The sequence below is a fragment of the Globicephala melas genome, chromosome 15 (assembly GCF_963455315.2).
Source record: "Globicephala melas chromosome 15, mGloMel1.2, whole genome shotgun sequence".
NCBI classification, from domain to species: domain Eukaryota; kingdom Metazoa; phylum Chordata; class Mammalia; order Artiodactyla; family Delphinidae; genus Globicephala; species Globicephala melas.
The window spans coordinates 50,645,122-50,660,770 of NC_083328.1; the positions used below are offsets into that span (position 1 = coordinate 50,645,122).

The following is a 15,649-nucleotide window of genomic DNA, read 5'->3' on the forward strand; positions in this document are numbered from 1 at the left end:
AAGCTGGACCTCAGAAATACTTATGGCAGTGTAGGAGGATGAAAAGCCAGAGAAGAAATAATCAGAAAAATGGGAAAAGTAAGAGTTTGCTCCTACCTTTTTCTGCTTCTCTCTCAGAAGAAGAGCAAAGAGCAGGGGAGTGATGGATTCAGTCAAGTGCTACAGAATGGTGAGCACTGGGAAGAAGCTATTTGATTTGATGAGGGAGCCATTTGGAATCTCTGAAAACTGGCCATCCAAATGTGGTACCATTTTAATAGCCATCATTTTTCATGGGATGTTAGTGTTGAAAGATACATAGTCTAACTCCACTGTCTTACAGATAAGGAAATTTGGAACCAGAGAATTTCACAGAAGCCAGTTCAAAGGATAAATATGAGAAAAAGAAAAAAAAAACAAGTACTTTACATTGGGAGTCAACTAGAATCAGCCTGTTTTGTGTCAGGAGCAAAATGTGTTGGGTCATGCATAAGCCCCCTTCAATGAAGAGATCTTTTATGAAACAGGAAAAGTACACTGGAAAGCATCTTTGGGAGCAAATACTCTGACGGGTGTTAGATGTGTTTTCATTTTTTATTAGAGAAGTTGGAAGTTTAATTTCAATATTGATGGTAACATAATTTTCTCTGCCTTATTCAGAGGAACACACAGAATCAATCTGTACAAGCATATACAACAATTCAGTTGGTGGTTTGTGCCCTAAAATCAGTAATCTGATTAGCTCTAGATTACAGTTTCCATGCACTCCTCTGGGCTTTGGGGCATGGCTCCATTCCCAGGGGGGACTTCTTCATGCACTCTCTGCAACACAACTACAGCAGGCTTAAAGACCATGCAGATTAACACTGTAGCAAATTGTTTTGATATTTAACAGACATAAAAAGGTTATTTCCTGATATGAAATTCTGAAAATCTGCATAAATATTTTTGTGTAAAATTAAATTAGTTATGTATTTTTTTGAAACTAGAACTTGAAGTATCAAGAATGCCCACATAATTCATATACACATATATATAGACTTCTTCATTATGCTAAAAGTCTTGAGAGTCAAATTATATTCTGTGCCATACATTTTCTTAACCAGTATTTACTTGCATTAGGTTAACTGTGTACGGATTAGTCGTAATTGGTGCTTGTGTATCATGCAAACATAGTTCTAGTATTCCTGTTTACTAATCTTGTCATGTGGCAATACTTAGATGATTTTGCTCTCTGACAGTGAGAATTAGGAGTATAAATACTTTATACATGGTCACATTTACAAACGTTTGCCAATAACCACTTCACAATCTTTATGGTGTAAGAGTGAGCTGTAATAATCTGGAATTGGCAGAAGCAATTCCTAGAAAGCAATGTCAGATGTCAACTTTCTTAAAAGTGCCTGACAGAGTTCTCCTTTTGAGCACTGATGGGTTTTGGCACAGGGACACTGTTCTTTTTTTTTCTATTGTTCTAATAATTTCCACAACTGTTACAGGAAGTTAGCTTCTTATGGCATGGTGGAGACTTGGCACTTACTGATGAGGTAACTTAGATGTAGAAAAATTCCCCCAGATTATTTGTCTAGCAGATCACCACTTCTGCTGATAAATTTGTAGACAGAGTTTTTTTTCCCCCTAGTGCATGCGCTTACTATCACATGGCTAATACACTATTTTTGCTGTTGCTCAAACATGTCCTAATGCATCACAAAGCAGAGTTGTTAACACCAAGCTCATTTATCTGTGATGGTACTTTATAGCAAACATGTTTAAGTGGTATGATCAATGGGTAAACTCTGCCTTATTGGAATCATAATTTTGGGGGATTTGTAGCTACTTTTAGTTGGCCAAGGAAATTCCGTATTCAAAATATTTAAGAGAAGTACGTAATTCTCTGTGGTTTCAGGTGACATCTTGTCTATACATAAAGGAAACGCAAAAGACATCAGCTTTCTTCCACGGAATTTGTGTTCAGAACTTTGGGAGTGCTCTTTTGATGCAGTGGTTCTGCGGTTTCAGTTTGCGTCCTGGAGTTTCACACAACTGTTGCTGGTCTGCGGTCCATCTCGGCTTCCAATTTCACCATCTGCTGCATCTCCTTCGCCTGTAACATCAGAAACGTGACCTTACATGTTGAAATCCTCTCCTGAAGCCATAGAGCAAACCCAACCTCTCTTCTCCCGTAAATTTGATGCTTGTCATTATGTCCTGGCTACTTAAAGTGTGGTCCATGGACCAGCATCATCAGCATCACCTGGGATCTTTGCGGAATCTTGGACTCCACCCCAGACCTACTGACCCAGAATCTGCATTTTAATAAGATTGCCAGGAAATTTTTATGCACGTTAAAGTCTGAGAAGGACTCGTCCACACAGTACCAGGAAAACAATTTGAGAAGAGGCTATGCCTGTTACTCATAGATTATGTCGTGTCTAACTGTTTGATTTAGTTTCTACAGATTGACATGCCTTGACTGTGTGTAGATAATTTGATCACTTTTAGAATATGCATTGCTTATGCACGATTTATTCCCCAAATAGCCTGAAATTTAATTTAAAGTAGTTGCCTAAGAATTTCACTGATGGAGAAGTTCAGGTGGGAGCATATCACATTGATTTGGTTGGAGTATGCTGCAAACAGAACGTTACAGAAATATGTAGGGTTCCTGGAATGCTATTGTCCAAAAACTATCCTCATAGGCTCTCACTTCTCTGGAGTCATTCATTTTTTATGGTCCACCCCAGGAAGTAAGCCACGGTGAACTCAATCTCATGAATTAAGGCTGTCAAGAAGACAACCAGCTGATTTGGGGGGTGGAAAGGCGTCATATGGGGACAGGTTCTGATGACAAATCATTGCCTGGCAAAATAGGGGAAATCAATTGGTTCATTTTATCTTTTACTTTCCAGCCGCATGCTTTCTTCCAACCCAATACATGGATCTTTCAGAGGAACAATAAAGCACCCTGTCCTTTTTTAGTGACACATCATTTTGAAATAAAGGGCATTTACAAATGGAAACATGGATATAGAAAGATATAACTCAAGAGGAGGACTCTCATGAGCTCTGATGTTCCTATTCATGTCTACTTAGGTATTCCAACCAAATGGAAGGTCATTGGGAGGATTTGGTCAACTCTGCAGATCATACTATGAGCATCTAAATGTCCCAAATGAAGTCCTGCTACAAAATTAGTTTAACCCACAGACCATAGAGTGAGTTCCTTCTTATCATTATTTTTGTTTGTTTGTTTGTTTATTTTATGGGTTTTTTTGGTTTTTGCGGTTCGCGGGCCTCTCACTGTTGTGGCCTCTCCCGTTGCAGAACACAGGCTCCGGACGCGCAGGCTCAGCGGCCATGGCTCACGGGCCTAGCTGCTCCGCAGCATGTGGGATCTTCCCGGACAGGGGCACGAACCCGTGTCCCCTGCATCGGCAGGCGGACTCTCAACCACTGCGCCACCAGGGAAGCCCTTATCGTTATTTTTATATTGTGGCTTTAAATTTCATTTTGGTGAGGATGGATATAATAACATTAAAGATGATAACTTTCTGCTTACATTTGGGATGGACGGTTCCCCTCCCCAGATTTTTTTATGCCTGAGATATAATAATGCTCTAATAGAGAAATGAAGAAATGGAGAAAAATATACAAACATGAAACTATGACACAAGCAATATTCATAAGAGATGACAGTGAAACATTATCAGCACTTGAAATTAAATACTTTTATGTTCACTAAGTAGTAATAAAGGATTCCCTATGCTTCTCCCCCTCTAGCATTTAAAGACAATATTGAACACTGTTTAGAAAGAAGGATCATATTAACACTAAAAAAGGATTCCAAGAGCCAGCTTCTCATATGAGCAGGGTGACCATTCATGCCCACTTGTCAAGGACGGTTTCAATTTATGCCCATGGTCTTGGCTATTATGAACAGCTTCCCCTTTCACTTTCAAAACTATCTTGTTTGAACAATAAATCATATGGTCACTTATAAGGGGTGATTAAGGTCCCTGGCAGATTGGATCTAACACAAAGCATGCCAAGAGTCATTGTATAATGACATTGTATAATGTTTCTGCACGCAAACCATAACTCTTTGTCATTAAAAACCACCAATGAACTTTTACCAGGGTGCTCTAAAAATTGATGGCAGTCATATTAATGTTTGTGAAAGATATGACTCTGTGACCCAGTCTTAGCTGTGGTCTGTCCAAACAACAACCATACATCACTGTTTTTGATGCCTGGGTACATCTTCATTAGCATGACTTGAGTTCCCCAGGTCTGCAACTGGAAAGGCTACTAAAACTCCATCAGAAATAATTCTCTCAAGATGTTGGCCATTTTGGTTTGAATATTACATCAGAAATCCAAGCATTAAATAGTCACACTTTTAAATCAAACCCTTGTGATCTTAACTAGTCATGAGCAGATGTGAATCATCAAAGCACCAAGAATATGGATGTAGTTGAGCAGGAAGGCAATGTCTTGCTTATCAGAGTTTTCAGTCCTACCTTGCGTTTGGGACACTGCATGACAGGATTTCAAAAGCTGTTTGTACAAAAATAGTAATGTCAAAATTGAGTCATACATACAAAACAAAGAAAATAAATGAATACTGAAGTGAATTTGAAAAATGAATGCAAAACCATATACAGAAAAGCAAAAAGCTAAGACTAAAACATGTATACAACCGTCAGTGACAAACTTCCCCCAAGTTGATCTCAACAGAAAAAAAAAGAACAAAACAAACGACCGATGCCTATTAACCCAGACTGCGCCTCTCTTGTGGGGCAGTGAGTGGGGAACCCTCCCTTGAGCGAGACCCCCTCACCTTTCTTTATTAAATGATAGGATTGATGGCAAAAATCAATTTTTAAAACTTGGGTGTGACAGTAATGGAGCATTTCAGGTTTGAAATGGTGCGTGTCAAGAAGGATGAGCTCCTGTGTGGCTGGGAGGTCGATGGGAAACAGCAGCAAAAACCCTTTGGAGTTTTAAATGAATAACTGGCTGACCAAGTAGACAAGGCCATTAGGAGGCTTTAAAAGGCCATATGAAGTTAGGATCCAGAGTCAGGACCCAAATATATTAAAACTTGAGTTGTTTCTACCAATGCCCTCAACATTGTCTAGCTAATGAAGTAGATCGATTCCAGGCTTTTTTTTGGGAGTGACTGGGAGAATTTAGGCGATTAGGGTCACAGGAAAGCAAGTAAGAAACCTTAAAGGGAGGTATTATGGGAGAATGTTAAAATTCATTTATTTTTGGCTTAGAAACAGAAAAAAGTCTTGGGGTTTAACAGTAGTTTGGGAGATTGTTATACAAGTTTGGGATTGCCTGGAGACAGGAAACTGTTTTCTGCCAATGAAATATTGGTTATAAAGGGAGCTCTCCAAATGGTTCCAGACCTCGCCTATTATGAGGGAAGAAACAGAGTCACTATGTCTTTTGCCCTGTGTCTATGACAGTGTTGAAACACACCGAGTAACTGAATTGAGAGGTCTCTGATCTTTAAATTCCAAAAAAAAAAAAAGGTATACCAGAAATACCTGGGATTGAATTTGTTATAGAATAGGCCATATTTGTAAAGCAAAGCTTAACAAAGAAATTCAAGTCCTAATTCTACATTTGCTGGAAGTGTCACTATATCTTGAATTTCTTTTCATGGAATCTCATTAAATCTTCATCAAATCTCAAGCTTTCTCATGTTTTTTCCTAAGCTTCTGTGACTCAAAGTATCAGGTATGGGTGGTAGACATTACCTGTGACCCACTGAAAGGCATTATATGAATTTTTGGAACAAAAGGTCACTATTCTCCCAATATGATCCAATCAGTACAGTTATCACTAATCCAGTATTTCAGTGCAAGAACTCTGGTGTGATTTGAGTTACACATGTATTAGGATAAAAGCCCAAAGTGATTTTTAAATTATGCAATTTAGCTCTCAAACTGAAAAGACTAGGTAACCATACTCTCTAGCTCTGATATACACCACTATTGTAGTGATGAGTAATTTTTAGCACATTTATATTCTTTAGTCAAACTTGTTGCCAAGCAACACAATGATTTCTAAGTAGTTTCTTAATTTAGCTAACTGAAACATAACTGCATCTTACCTCCATTGTGCCTTCTTCTAAGGCATCCTTATCCCCACCCAGTCCTGATTCACTAAAGTGGATTCTATTGTTTTGGAGATGGTGGCTCTACCCCTACTCATTCTCCCATCCCCCCCCGCCCCCCACCCCAGCACTTTCTGAGAAATGCTTTAGGAGCAAAATCATTAGTAACTTGTACCAGAAGGTGATGTATCTATGAGTTGGTCAAATGAGTTGGGCCCATGGGACAATAGACATTTATTGTCCCCCTTAGGGATCTGTGGACTGTTCATGAATAGAAGCATTTAGCTGGAAAGGAAATGGGAAACATAACTCAGAAGTATGCCCATGAGTAAAACTTCTATCAACCAAAAAGTAAAGAATCTGAAACCAGAAGTTGGATTTATTTGTTACCCAATTGCAATACAAAAAAAAAAAAAAAGATTTTATGGTTTTGTTTTACTTTCTCAAAGGTAGTTTTTAGTGTAATTTCCAGTTAGGTGTTCTTCAGTGGAAGCCATTTACTCTTAAAAAATATACCTTAAATAGTATTACTTTATATATGAAAAGAAATAGGAAAGAATAATGTAGTACAAGTACGTATTTCAGCAAAACCTCTTTAAAGCTTCTATATTGAAGTGAATTATCTAGAAACTTCCAAACCAGCTACAGCTAAAGAGATGAATTTGGACTGAGACAGACTGAAATTTTAACTGCTGCTGAGGGTCATTTTGCCACATAAGCTAGAGATACTTCCATCAAATTGAAATGAGAGTGCGGATGGCCGATTGGCTATAGCCCATCTATATGTACTGCTCGAGGTAAACACACAGTTATCCTGGTGTTGGTATATGCCTGATAGCTACTAAATAGCTGGATTTTGGATAACTCTTTTTATTTGTGTACATTTTTTGTGTTTATTTTTATTTGTGTATATTTAGCGTTTAGCACCAAGGGTATGGTATCCACTCACTTCCAGTGGTTTGTAGAGTTATGGTGGCTCATGCCTCTAAGTTTCACTTGTAAGGCCTAATAAGGTTCTATAACTTCCCTTTTAGATTGAGGTTGAAAGTAGGTGGTCTCTCTCATTTGCTTTTAAATGCAACCTCACTTGTCTCTAGGGTACAAGTGATAAAACTCTAAGTGAAAATGAAGAAACAATTTGTAACCTGTTTTCTCCTCCTCTCAGTAATGTCCTTCTTAGAATCCCCATAATCTAATCAAAACATGACTTTTGATTCTTTTCTCCCCACAGCCACATTCCTCTCCCACTTCAAAAAAGAATACTTTCTGTTCTTGGTGGATGAAATGGGGTAAGTACAGTAGGCACCAAATTTTTCTAGCCATCTTTCCGTGCCACTACTCAGGCCACGGGCTTTAGCAGAAGGGTGACTCTGACCTAAGGCATTTGCCTCCCGAAGCTGGCTGGCTGCCTACAACTTTTTATGCTTTTTAGGTGAAATACCTGCTCGTTCTGTTTCTCTAGGAATTCGAGGTGCTCAAGCTGGACTTTTTTCAACTGGTCCATTTCTTTGGACTGCTTCATTGCGAGCTGCAAAAAACAAAACAAAACAAAACAAAACATCTGGTCAACTTTGGGTTGTAATCTTAAAACTTATGGATGAAGGTTGGTAGTTTGCAACTTAAGTGATGGATATAAAAAAAAAGAAAAAAGAAGAAAGAAAAATAGCCTGAAAACTGGGAGAGTTTAAACCCATAATTTTTACTGGCAAGATAGTTCCTGCCAAAATCTTAGAAAACAAGAGTACTTGTTCACGATTAAAATCTGGCTTCATTTTCTGTATAAAATGGAGCAAATAATTACCTTAAAAATTTCAGTGAGAGATTAATTTAGCTTTCAGGGAGCGGAGAAGAGAAGCTAGAATGTTTGACGTACAGAAAAAGCAAATTAAGCAAATTAGCTAGTAGTCTGCTTTCTAAGCATGAGTTACTGTTTATAGTTTTTTTAAAGGAAAAGTGTCAAGAAAATTATAAAATACTTACTCGCTTTCTTTCTTCCAGAAACTTTTTAGTGTTGCTGCTGTTTAACTCCCTGACCCGCCTAAAAGCAACAGGTACAAACAACAGTTGGTATGACGTCAGTTGGATATGATATTAAATAAGAAAGAGTCATATTCCATTTAATTATTTGGATGGGATTATCACTTCCTTTTCCTAATTTTTATTGAGGAATTTTGAAATGTACAATGTACAGAGAAAAAGACAAAAAAAATCTGTGTACCCATCACTCAGATTAGTCAACATTAATTATGTTTTACCATGCTTGTGTCATATTTTTAAAGGAAATAAAGCATTGCAGATATAAATAACCCCCCCTTTGTATTCTTCCTCACTCCACTTCCCTCCTTTCTCTCTCTCCAGAGGTAACCACTATTCTGAATTTGGTGTGGACCTTCCTATCCATGTTTTAATATTTTTATTACATATGGATGTATCCATATGTAATACACACAAATGTTTCTCAAACTTTCACATGCACACAAATCACATGGAGATACTATCAAAAACACAGATTTCTGAACCCACCCCCAGAGGGTGTGATTCAGTGAGTCTGGGGTGGACCTGAGATTCTGCATTTCTAATAAGCTCCCAGGTGATGCTGATGCTTCTGGGCTATACATATACTGTTTTGTATGGTTTCCAAATTAACCTAAATGCTAACATATTCTGGGTTTCTTTCTGTAACTTAAAACTTAGCCTTATGATTAAGAAATATAGCTATGTTTCAAACGATTCCATTATTTTCATCTGCTGCATGGATTTTTCCGTTTTTGAGTAGATTACAGTATTTTCATTTTGCCATTAATAGAAAGTAGGTTATTTCCCAACAATGCACAATGGTTTGGCACATAGGGTCCTGAAATGCTTGGCACACTGTCTATTGGCTAAATAAATGAAATGTAGGACATATCTTCTTGTGCGTATGAGCAAAGGTTTCTCCAGCGTGTAAACCTAGACTTGCAGGTTGGTAGGGAGTAAACAACTTCATCTTTACTCCAAAGTACCTGTCCCAGTTTGCACTCCCACCTATGGTGTCTGGGTGTTACCCTTTCTCCATATCTTTGCCTACTCTTGTTACTATCAGACATTTCCTTTTCTGTCAATTGCTAGTTTTTTGAAATGGCATCATGCTGTTGTTTTAACTCACATTTCCCCTGATTATTGGTGAGGTGGAGTGTTTGTCATGACTAAATAGACGTATAATTGATTGAATTTCTATAATAGTTATAGGTCTATTCAGGTCTTCTCTTTCTTTTACAGTCAGTTTTGGATATTTTAGTTTTTCTAAGCAATTGTCCATTCCATCTAGGTTTTCAAATTCATTAGTAGTATTGTTTATAGTAGTCTTTGTTTTCAAAAGTATTTACTGTATTTGTAGTTATTTCCCTTTTCATCCCCAATACTACTAATTTGTGGTATCTCTTTCTTCTTTATCATTCTTGCTGGAGGTTCACTGATTTTTTTTTTTTCAAATAACAAGCTTTCGCTTTTGCTTTTTTCACTTTTTTACTTCCATTGCTTTTTGTTTTCTATTTTAATATTTTTTGCTTCTAAAATTTTGATTTCTTCCCATCTGACATCTTTGGGTTCAGTTTATTTTTCTAATTTTATGTCCTCTTTGAGCATTTTCTTATTAATTTTCATTTCTTTAAAAAAATATATGCATCTAGGCTATAATTTTCACTGTAAATATCACTTTAAGATCTAGTGTCAGGAAAGGAATAAAGACACAGACATAGAGAATGGAGTTGAGGACATGGGGAGGGGGAAGGGTAAGCTGGGACGAAGTGAGAGAGTAGCACTGACATATATACACTACCAACTGTAAAATAGATAGCTAGTGGGAAGCAGCCACATAGCACAGGGAGATCAGCTCGGTGCTTTGTGACAACCTAGAGGGGTGGGATAGGGAGGGTGGGAGGGAGACGCAAGAGGGAGGGGATATATGTATACATATAGCTAATTCACTTTGTTATACAGCAGCAACTAACACAACAATGTAAAGCAATTATACTCCAATAAAGATGTTAAAAAAAGATCTACTCTCTTAGCAACTTTCAAGTAATATACAGTGTGAGCTACATTCACCATGCTGAAATTAGATGCCTAAAACTTATTAAACCTATATTTGCAAGTTTGTATCTTTTAATCAATGTCTCCTCATTGACTCCCCTACCGTCACCCCCTGGTAATCACCATGCCACCCTGTTTCTATGAATTTGGCTTTTTTATAGACTCCACAAATATATAGTATTTTTCTCTGTCCGATTTAGTTCACTTAGGATAATGTTCTCAAAGTTCATCCATGTTGTCCCAAATGGCAGGATTTCCTTCTTTTTATGGCTAAATAATATTTCATTGAATAGACACCTCAAATTTTCTTTAACCATTCATCTGTTCATAGACACTTAGGTTGTTTCCATGTCTTGGTTATTGCGAATAATATTGTGATGAACATGGGGATGTAGGCATCTCTTCTAGATAGTGTTTTCATTTCCTTCAGATATATACCCAGAAATGGAATTGCTGGATCATATGGTAGTTCTATTTTTAATTTTTTGAGGAACCTCCTTACTGTTCTCCATAGTGGCTGCACCACCAATTTACAATCCCACCAAGAGTACACAAGTGTTCCCTTTTCTCCACATCCTTGCCAAGACTTATTATCTCTTGTCTTTTTGATAACTGCCATTCTAACAGATGTGAGGTGATATCTTATTGTGGTTTTAATTTGCATCCCCTGATGATTCATAGTGTTGAGCATCTTTTCATATACTGTTGGCTATTTGCATGTCTTCTTTAGAAATATGTCTATTCGGTCCCCTGCCCACTTTAAAAATCAGATTATTTGTTTTTTGCTATTGATTTGTTGATTTGCTTATATATTTTGGATATTAATCCCTTACCTGATATATGTTTGCAAATATTTTCACGCATTTGGTAGGTTGCCTCTTTATTTTGCTGATTATTTCTCTTCCTGTGTGCTTTAGCTAACTCTGACACATTGATCAACAGTGTTTATGTTGTCATTCAGTTATAAATATCATGTCATTTATGTTGAAATGCCTTCTTTGACCCAAGAATAGAAGTATTTTTCAGCTTCTGTATGTCTTTCTTAGGTCTCTGATTATAAATTTTTAATTTTATTTCTCAGTAGTTTGATAAGGTGGATACACACAGCATGTGTTTAAAAAGGTAACCATTTGGCATAGAGAAATTATTTTTTAAGAGACCAGCCATTTGTAGATGTTTCAGAGTCACCTAACCACTGGATACTGAGTTATAATAAATAAGTATAATAAGTCAAAATAAGGAAATTAAATAAAAAACTTTCCTGGTTAAGTTATCAGTAACTCATAATTTAAGATAACTTGATCTCAACTGGGTTAAAGTCCATTTTGCAACATAATTGAAAAAGTATGATAAAGAGCTATTTAATAATTAGCACATTTATCATGTTGAATTCCATATTTCAGTTTGGACAGTCTAAAACAGTTTAACGAGGTTTTATCATGGCATGAATATTTTGTGTTTTTCAGCTAAAGTGGACAATGTCATTTCCATGTACACAAGGCCATTAAGCAAAGATCCTTGTCTGAGAATAACGTCCAGAGGGTGGCACTTTGTTAAAATAAACAAGAACCAGATAACTACCCCAAAATGATGGTGTAAATGAGCATTGATTAAATTGAGTAACAATCTCCCTAGAGAGCCACAAATGACACTCCATGTTTACTGGGAAATTTCTTGGCCAAAGTGTTGAAAAGGCAATTCATTTCCAGGTCAAATTACTGTGGAATTCCAAATCCTATTGCTGGCCAGTTAATTCCAAACCATATTTAATCCAACAAAACTTCAGCATAAAAATGCACTGGATGGTATTATGCTTTATATTTTGTCCTATTTCAAGTTTAACTTTAATTATGGTTAATAAATGAGATGCGTTTTAAAAATCAACCATATTGAAGTAGTTGGACAGCAGTTACTGCTGTGTTCAAGACAAGGAGGAAACATCAGGTATCAACTAAGCGTCCACAAAAGACCATGTAGACAGTGGAATTGAAACAGGGGTACTTTGCTTGGAGCTGCAAAGTTTCCTAACAGCTCAGCCTATGGTCAACAGCTGAATGACGTAAAGCCCTAAACTTCATGCTCACGTTTTAACCCCCAAAGGTAATCTTCACTTTGCTCTGAATTTTGTTGAGCATAAAACACAGCCTTTGTGTGGGTGGTGAACTCAGCCGGCAGCCACATTCTATCCAAGTCTATTTCTCCAAGAGATGCAATCCTGCTGTGCTTGACCACTGCTGTGTCAACCTAGCTCTCAGTTCTGGAGCAACCAGCATTTGTGTTCTTAGAGGCTTTCGGGGCAGCCATGAGCATCACAAGTGAAGATGCTTTTTGGGATCACTGGGAACCAAGTGCTGCTAACTACCTCTCTTGGGTACTATGACTACTGATGTCCTCTCAGGTCCCCTTTACCAGTTTTGGCTAAAAGGCTTGCACCTGGGATCTTTTCTGGAGGTCACACAAACCTTCCCCCAACTCTATGTGGCCAATGACTGATTAACATAGAAGTACAAAAGCAAGACACCTGTGGTTCAAAGGGACAGATCATGGTAGAGTTTACAATCCAGAGCTTGGGATCAGGCTGAAGAGGAACTCTAGCCGAGACCATATCCTTACTTAGCCCCTGCCCTGGCCCACTCCTGCTTCCTCCTCTCCCCTTAGCTGAAGATCCTTTCCTCAGTAAATCATATGCACACAAATTCCTGTCTTTGTTTCTAGAAACCCATTCTAAGACAAGGATGAACCAGAAAACCTGTGTGTGGGGTGGTGGTGGTTTGAGATGGCGCCTGGTGTCAAGGACAGCACGAGGCCAGTCAAGGGAAGAAGACCATCCTACATGCCGTTATATAGATTTTAAGTCCATTCAGAATGGGCTTAACACCTGAGCAGATGAGATGCTTACAGGATGACCCAATGGGATGTGGGAAGGATATCTTGCCATATTTTATATAATTTTGTTTGTAAATTAGCACACATATATTGAATGTAAATCTGTTTTACTAGTGGTAGTAAACAATCAGAAGATGTTTTACAGCAATAATAATACATCTTCTAGCAGTTATAATAGCAGGATTCTCAACCGGAACTCACAGGTTTGTTTATATCTCAAATGTGAGTGTGTGTATACACACAGAAATATTGTCGAGTCTGTGTCTTCAAGTCAATGTTATATTCCGGCAGTGAGCATTCTGACTCACCTTTCCCGTTCTGCTTTATTCTTGATAGATTTATCTTGGCTGATGGCTTTGCTATTTTCCATAGAAATCTTAGCCTGGTGTGCTCGCATTTCCTTGCTTTCCCTATGTATTAAAAATAAACAAACAGGTGGTGATCATTTTGTAATGTATAGAACTATTGAATCACTATGTTGTGTACTAACATAGGAACTAACATAGTGTTGTAGATCAATTATACTTCAAAAAACAAAAAACGAAAAACGAAAAACAAACCTAACCAAACTCCTAGAAAAAGAGATCAGATATCTGGTTACCAGAGGCAGGGGTGGGAGGAGGGGGAATTGGAGGAAGGTGGTTAAAAGGTAACAACTTCCAGTTATGAGATTAATAAGTCCTAGGGATGTAACGTACAACATGATAAATATAATGAACACTGCTGTACGTTATATATGAAAGTTGTTCAGAGAGCAAACCCTAAGAGTTCCCATCACAAGGAAAACATTTTTTTCTTTTCCTTTTCTTTTATATCTATATGAGATGATGAATGTTCACTAACTTTCTGTGGTAATCGTTTCATGATGTATGTAAAGCCAAAGCACTATGCTGTACACCTGAAACCATACAGTGCTGTATGTCAATTACGTCTCAATAAAACTGGAAAGAAGAAAAATAAATTCGGGGAGTGGAGAGCTAGTGTTTAGTGGGTATAGAGCTTCAGCTGGGGAAGATGAAAATGTTCTGGAGATGGATGGTGGTGATGGTTGCACAACAGTGTGAATATATTTCATGCCACACATTTTAAAAATGGTTAAATTGTAAATTTCATGTTATGGATATTTAACTCTAATTAAAAAAAAATGAAAACATAAACAGAAAACACATTCCACATGTAACAACGGGACTAGGTTCACTTTTTATTTCACTATTGGGCTCATCAAGTTGTTTTGTACTCTGTGGAAAGGAGGGCAGGAGCCCCGATCCACGAGGATGCTTCTCCTGGGGGCAGTGGGTCACTGTGAAGTAACAGTGGTGGGCTGGGAAGAAGCGACATTATGTGTGTCTAAGCTAACCCTAACCACACAATGGTCGTATTCAGCTGCCCAGAGTAGGACACTGTCATTAACATGCCATAAGAATTCTGAATAATAAAAGCTACAAATCCTAAACTATATACAAATATCTCAGGCAATCATGTTTACCAACCTATATACAATTAAAAAAAAAGTAAATAGTGAATACAGCATGAGAGTAATCAAAGAATGCACAAGGACAACCACTTATGGTCAGTAAAATACAAGGATATTCCAGCTTTGCCCCATGTTTTTTGGGATCAGATGGCTTGGAAGAGAAAGGATGTTCTAACACTCACAAGTGACCATCCTGTTTTCTGACAGCCCAAGGGAAGGAAGGGGATGAAATGGTTTCAAATAAGCATAGGAAATAGGGGGGAAAAAGGATGTTTACAGGTGACTGATCACTGTGTGTGTGAATGCGTGTGTGTACCACAAAAACTCATATCTTTATATTATTGAAGAGTTCATTAAAAGCATACAATTTAGAATACTAAAATGAATATTATTAACAAAGAATCTTCCCTGGAACCTGTGGCAATCTCCTTGAAGCACTGCCTGGAAATGAGGGACTAAGGAGTGAGGTTGTTTAAGTAGAGTTTGTAGTTCAGGGAAAGGGATGGACAAAGCTGAAACAGAGAGTTCTTCAGTCAGAGACCTTAGGGCCACAGGGGCTGGAATATGTATAGAAACTCCTGGGCCCAAGAAAATGGCTCTCAAAATTTTTCATAACTTGTTATTAAATTGATCATCTCTTCTTTCACTCAACAAGCACGTATCTATAACCAAATAATGCTGCTGAATGTTAAGAAGGCAAGATTTTTTAACCGAGAGCGACAGCTGTGATGGTGACAAAGAAACACAACTACAGGATGCTTGAGAAAAAGCTTTGATGCTGCTGTTTTTTTGAAAAATACCCCTGTCATCAATCTATTTTTTAAGGTAAGTTAGTATTAAGGTTATGGTTCCTTCAAATGACTTCCTGTGTCATGCAAGAATTCATTTACTTTTTTTTTAGACAATGCCTGCTGTTGTGGGCTAATTTTTCCCTATATTCAACTTCAAAAGAAAAAAAATTAGAATAGAGTACCTTATTCTTTGAAGTATCTTTGAATAAGGGTGGAAACCTAAAATCTGGTATTGTAGCAATGGTCAAAGGGAGGATAATGAACAGACCTTTCTGTGTACTAAATCAAGAGCATTTCTAAGGGAAAAAAAGACAA

General features: G+C 37.6%; 1 protein-coding gene across 7 annotated transcripts in view; it reads right to left on the reverse strand.

Moving 5' to 3' along the window:
- Positions 1 to 559: 559 nt before the first annotated feature.
- Positions 560 to 15,649, reverse strand: part of PLCB4 (phospholipase C beta 4) — a 421,043-nt gene continuing 405,953 nt past the window's right edge. For 6 of the 7 annotated variants that reach the window (XM_030872577.3, XM_060284138.2, XM_060284140.1 and 3 more), the window contains 5 exons: positions 13,378 to 13,479; positions 8,093 to 8,150; positions 7,554 to 7,640; positions 4,503 to 4,539; positions 560 to 2,086 (listed from right to left, as the gene is read on the reverse strand). In XM_030872577.3, the coding sequence (XP_030728437.1) occupies positions 1,998 to 2,086; positions 4,503 to 4,539; positions 7,554 to 7,640; positions 8,093 to 8,150; positions 13,378 to 13,479 (373 nt within the window). In that variant the 3' untranslated portion in view covers positions 560 to 1,997. The remainder of the gene's footprint in view (positions 2,087 to 4,502; positions 4,540 to 7,553; positions 7,641 to 8,092; positions 8,151 to 13,377; positions 13,480 to 15,649) is intronic. The other variant, XM_060284144.2, reaches the window with a different exon arrangement.